The 6,416-nt window shown below is 38.7% G+C and overlaps 1 protein-coding gene across 1 annotated transcript; it reads left to right on the top strand.

Annotated features, from left to right (window-relative positions):
- Positions 1-3,528: 3,528 nt before the first annotated feature.
- On the top strand, positions 3,529-5,029 carry LOC147482952 (uncharacterized). Its single transcript, XM_086579461.1, has 3 exons — positions 3,529-3,621; positions 3,975-4,091; positions 4,184-5,029. The coding sequence occupies exons 1-3, from the start codon at positions 3,529-3,531 to the stop codon at positions 5,027-5,029; spliced, it is 1,056 nt and encodes a 351-aa protein (XP_086435587.1).
- The last annotated feature ends 1,387 nt before the right edge of the window (positions 5,030-6,416 follow it).

Here is a 6,416-nt window from a genome sequence, read left to right as displayed (position 1 = left end):
TTGCCTACTTATCCAGCTAAACCTACAAAAGGTGAAAGTCTGACATAACTCCTGAATATTACATCTAATAGAATCTAATTTCCGTTTTTATCAACTGGCCGCTCGCGTTCAAGTTAAATGCGGCCAAAATCACTTGACGGCAGTCTCCCTCAAACATAACTGATGTACTTCCAGTGGTCCTAGCCAGTTTAACAGCCACTTCAAGTGCTACCATCTCTGCCTCTTCTGCGCTCCCAGCTTCAAATTGTCTTGTAGCTGCTCTAACCAAAGTGTCTTCTCCATCCCAAGCCAAAGTTCTTGCTGCTGCCGCCCTTGTTTCCCTACAAAAAGCCGCATCAAACCGGATTAATACAGTATTTTCTTCCACAATAGGGAAAATAGAATTGTTTTTTTCATCAACCCAATTCTTTGGAAGGTAAGAGTTTGAAATAACTATTCCCTGAGGTTCTCTATACACTTCAAGGGTCCTGTTCCACTGAGCATAGGCCCTTCTCAGTAGGCTTTCTCTGTTGGGCAATTTTCCCTCAAACTTAACCTTATTTCTTACCCCCTAAATATCATGTAAGATATGAGCTACTAGCAACCCTTTTTCTGCAAGGCCTGGGTCAGCTGTGTGTGTCCACCCTAGGAAGACATCCAGTCAGTCTCTTATTGTGTTCCCAGCATGCTCTTCAACTCGAGCCCCCAACTCTGAGGCAAACCAAACCACTTTTGTCCATTCACATTGGAAAAAAAGGTAGATGGGTTCTTCAGGGGCCGACCAGCATAAAGGGCAAGTATGGTCCCCCTGAATATTTCTGCTTTCCATCACATCTCCTGTGGGAAGTATATGCATATACAGCTTCCAAAGGAACATCTGTGTGTTAGCTGGCAGCTGCAATCCCCACAGAGTTTTGATACTCTTGGCATTGAAAGAGGATGTACCTCCTTTCCAATTGGCTCTATTGACAAACTTATAGGCAGATTTGACTGTTAACAGTCCATTATGGGTGTGCACCCATCTGATATCATCAGTAGCCTTGCTGTTAGGTCTAATCACCACTTGTTTGATCATAGTCACTATCTCAGGTGGAAATAGAGACTCCACCTTCTGATAGTCCCAGCTAGAACCATCCCTTAACATAAGGTCTTTTACCCTTAGTTCCTCCAGTTTAGGTCTGTTAGGCAGCATCTCTTCCAGTGTTATAGGGGCATTGTTTTGGAGGAGCCAAGGTTGTTTCATGACTTTCACCTTGTCTCCTTTTCCAATACTCCATATAAACCCTGGAAGAAAGCCTCATGCAGTTCTATGCACCCCTTTCCAGAAACAGGAAGCCCATGGAGGAGGTTCCTCTTTGCTATCAAACCAATGATTTTGATACACAGCTATAAAGGTCTTAGCCCAGATAGATGTGGTGTCCTTTATAGCTTTCCAAGCTAGCCTAACAAGCATAGCCTTGTTCATGTCCCCAGATTTTCTCAAGCCTAAGACTCCCAAGGCTTTTGGTTTACATATGTCATCCCACCCAATGGTGTGGAGACTTTTGCTGCCAGTTGTACCATGCCACCAAAATTGTCTGTAGGCTTTATCCAACTTATTGCAAGTGGATTTAGGTACCTTGTAAGCTGCCATAGCGTAGAGGGGGGTAGCTTGAGCTACTGCTTGTATAAGAGTATTCCTCCCAGCTTGGCTCAAAACTTTTGCTTTCCAGCCTTTTATTTTTCCATGGACTTTGTCTATAAGGTAGTCAAAGTCTTCTTTTTTATTATGAGATATGACAATAGGTACTCCCAAGTACTTGTCTCTCTTATAAAAAATTCTCATCCTCCATAATCTCTTAAGAATCTTTCTTAGCATTCTATGCACATTTTTGCTACAATGAATGCTAGATTTATCATAGTTTATCCTCTGCCCAAAGGCAGCACAATACTCTTCCAGGATGTGCTTAACCTTGCCACTCTCAGCCAAACTAGCTTTAGTGAACAAGATAAGGTCATCTGCATAGAGGAGATGTGTGATAGGAGGTGCATTCCTTCTGATTTTGATGCCATGAATCTCCCCATTATTTTCAGCCTTTGCAATCATTCTAGAGAGAGCTTCAGAGACAATGATAAACAAGTAAGGGGAGAGAGGATCTCCCTGTCTAAGCCCTCTGTCAGGGTTGAAACTCTTTAGAGGAGATCCATTCAACAACACTCTATAAGAAACAGTGGAAATGCATTGGGAGATGAGGTGTCTCCACTTAGCACTAAAACCCAACTTATTGAAGATATTGTCAATAAAGGACCACTCTACCCTATCGTAGGCTTTTGCCATATCCATCTTTAAAGTAACAAAGCCATATTTTGTTTTCATATTCTTCATATTGTGTGAAAAGATCTCACTAGCTAGCCCAATATTATCACCTATGCTCCTACCCTTTATGAAAGCTCCTTGAAAAGGAGAGACTATCTTGTTTATATAAGCCTTAAGCCTATTAGCTAGGATCTTAACAATAATCTTATAGCAGAAGTTGCATAGACTTATAGGTCTAAACTTAGACATATGATCAGGATTAGAAACTTTAGGGATTAAAGCAAAGAAGGTTTCATTAAAACTAGGGTTCATGCAACCTTTTACAAAGAAATCTTTAACACAGTCTATAATAGCAGGGCCAATCACATCCCAGCAATTCTGGTAGAAAGTTCCTTGGAAACCATCTGGTCCAGGGGCTTTCATGGCCCCCATCTTTCTAACCACATGCCAGATGTCTTCCTCAGAGGGACATGCTGTGAGGATCTCATTTTCACGATCAGTTATGCAAGGGGAAAACAAATTAAAAATACTATCATTACTAGCAGGATTATCAGAAGTATAAATATCATCAAAATATTCTTTAATAGCAAGACCCACCCCTTGTCTTCCTTCCTTCCACACACACCCACTAAACATTGTTTTAATTTGTTAGGCACAATATTAGTGTACGTCGTTTAAATTATTATATCAATTACTATAGAGTAAATATTTACTAGCGGAGCATATTTAGGAGTTGCGGACTACAAACTTAAGCATGTCCATTGGTTGCAACGTTGGCGCTATATGGGGTTTAAGACTTGAAGCCATCATGATTCACCTTCCAAAATTGGCTTGACATATATATACGCTAATAATATTTACTCTCATTTACGTACAAGTCACTGCCTGTTCCACTAAACGCACTGAGGCATCAAAGCCGTTACAAAGGGGGTTGCTATATACATACACCATATCTCTCAAGGCAGACTCCATTTTAAAAAAAAAATAATACGTCCCCAAATAATCTCTTAGGGCATACCCACTTAAAAATGAAAACACACAAATTTCAACTTTTGTCTTTTTACTCTCAAGAAACCTTCTTTAAACCCACATTTTTTTTTCTCACTTCTCTCATTTTCCAATCCAAAGAAACTTAACTCACACATCTCTTCTTTCTCTACACATATTCAAATTTTTTTGTTCTATTTCTACTTACAACCCTAAAACCTTTTTTTTTTTTTTTTTTTTTTTTTTTTTTGATGACATTGAGTGAAATGGAATGGGCATATGATGCTTTTAATGTGGAAAATGAACTATTTAATGAAGAGAAATTTCAATCAAGTGACCAAGACGGTGACCAAGACGAGGTAACTCCATAAACAACTACTGTTCATAATGATTCCAATATCAATTATTATGAGATCATTATGAGGACGACTTGTACAAAATGTGATTACAAAGTATGTATTTATGCAAACTCAATCTATGAGAACGACATCTTCCGTTTATGGTTGATTTTAATAGTGAGTGTTGGGAAATGGGAATAGCCTTACGTTCGAGACATCCCAGGCCAACTAACTTTCTAAGACTCTAGTGCCCCAACTGGAGCGACTTATGAAGCATTAGACAGTCTAATTTGGTCGTCGCTTAGTTACTTTGATAGACATTTTTCTTGTGACAAATTTTTAGCTAACATCATAATTCATTGTAAATATTATAGGATCCTCTATACAGTCACAATGAGGTACCAATTGATCCACTTTGGACTTCAAAAAATTCAAATGCATCTTCGGAGGGGCACTACATAGATCAAACCGAACATTTTAACACCAACATGGTATGTATGGATGAATATACGTTTTGAAACTTACTTCTTTGATTTAATATCTTCTTACCCATGGATTAATTAATACTTAAATTGATTTATAGGTATTTGATAGTCATCAAGATTTGATTGATTGGACACAACATAAAGGAAATGAAGTGGGAGCCATTATCGTCACTGGGAAATCTCAAAATGTAATTGGTGGGAAAGCTCCTAGACTTATTTTGATATGTGAGTGTGGTGGTGAATTTCGATCTCATAAAAAGGTAGAAGAAAATGAGAAGGCAATGAGAAAGACTGGAACAAAAAAGATGAATTGTCCTTTTAATTTAAAAGTGTGTTTTGAATGTGGTAGTTTAGATAGATGGACACTAAGAGTTGATTGTGGTAGACATAATCATGGGTTGGCAAAAACTATGGAGGGTCACTCTTATAAGGGAAGGTTTAATAAGATGGAAATGATTTTTGTATCTGAGATGAGTAAAGTTGGAGTTAAACCAAAAGTGGTCATGAATGTTGTCAAAGCAAGAGATATATTAAACTCGTCCTCCATGAGACAAATGTATAACGGAAGACACAAAATTAGACTTGATGAAATGGAAAATAGAACACAGTTGAAAGAGTTGAATAGATTGTTAAGGGAAAATGGATATGTGGAGCACAGTAAACGCCGAGAAGGTAGCAATGAGGTTTGTGAATTGTTTTGGACCTATCCGGGTTCGATCCAAATGGCTAAGACTTTTAACCAAAATTTTCTCATGGATTATACGTATAGGACAAACAAGTATCATTTCAAGTTGTTAGAGATTGCAGGAGTGACATCGACCAATATGACTTTCATTGCATGCTATGTGTTGATAGAAAAGGAAAAAAAGTATGACTACACTTGGGCATTGGAAAGGTTTCGAGAGATACTCATGCCTGAAGTTCCAGTGTTGATTGTGCAGTGACTGATAGGGAGCTAGCTTTGAAGAATGCAGCCGATGTCGTCTTTCCAAATGCAAATAAGCACTTGTGTCGATGGCACATTTCCCAATGTGTCTTAAAAATGGGAAAAAATATTCTCAGTGACGAGCAAAACATAAATAAATTTTGTACCATGTGGACTAATGTGGTAAAGTCAAAGACACAGGAGGGTTTTTTGAGAAAGTTTTTGCTTATATAGAGTTAGCTTTTAAAGACTATCCTGTGCTCATCCAATATTTGCGTAGAACATGGTTGCCTTACAAAGAAGCATTTGTTGCTTACTGGGTAGACTAACAAAAGCACTATGGAAACACTACGACGAATAGGGTGGAAAGATTGCATGCTCAACTGAAGTTGAGCTTGAAGGGGACATGCAAACATGATTTTCTTGGAATGTGGAAATTGATCCATCTAGTTATCAATATTGGGATGAGCGAAATTAGAGCCTCTTTTGAAAGGAGTTTAACTAGATTTCAACACAAGCACAATGACGAGTTTTTTAGTGAGCTCAGACGATTTATTTCAAATAGAGCTTTAGATTTGATTTTGGAAGAAATGGGACGTATAGATGTCATTGGGGTAGATGATAGTGTTTGCGACCACACTTTGCGTACTTCACACGGTTTGTCGTGTGTGCATGAGTTAGTGCTACACAAACAAAAATGGTGCAGAATACCTCTTTCTGAAATTGATGAATTTTGGAAAAAGTTATCTATTGAACCGAGAGATAGTGATCCTATTGGTGTTTATTACAAACCAACTATGGATTTATTATTTATTCAACGACTAAAATTGACTTCTGAAGACCAGCAGAGATCTATGATAAAGATGCTCATGGAACTTGTAACGCCTAAAAGTTCATCATTGGAGCCGCCAAAGGAGGATGCTACACCAAAGGGCCGCCCTAAGGGCAGTACAAAGAAGAGGCCAACAAAAGAAGAGTGGTCAACTACCTGAGATCCGTCATGGTTTGAGTACCCTCCGGATGCTCCACCTGTGACTCCACAATCCATAACGAAGCCCAAGGCCAAACCATTTGTTCCAAAGAGGAAGAAACCAAATGTTGATGTTGGTTGCTCCATCCATTAATGAAACTGAACATCCTCAAATGCTCCACCCATGACTCCACAATCTGTAACAAAGCCCAAGGCCAAACCATATGTTTCAAAGAGGAAGAAACAAAATGTTGATGTTGGTTGCTCCAATATTTAAATTGAACATCCTCCAGATGCTCCACTCAATTGTGACTCCACAATCTGTAACGAAGCCCAAGGCCAAACCATATGTTTCAAAGGGGAAGAATAAACTGAGTTTTGATGCCAATTGCTCCATTGCTCAATCTAGATATAAAATGTGTTTTCTGCGTGAATT

This window comes from Coptis chinensis, chromosome 8 (genome assembly GCF_015680905.1).
Source record: "Coptis chinensis isolate HL-2020 chromosome 8, ASM1568090v1, whole genome shotgun sequence".
Classification (NCBI taxonomy): domain Eukaryota; kingdom Viridiplantae; phylum Streptophyta; class Magnoliopsida; order Ranunculales; family Ranunculaceae; genus Coptis; species Coptis chinensis.
Note: the sequence above shows the minus strand (reverse complement) of the source record. Positions and strands in the feature narration are given on the sequence as shown.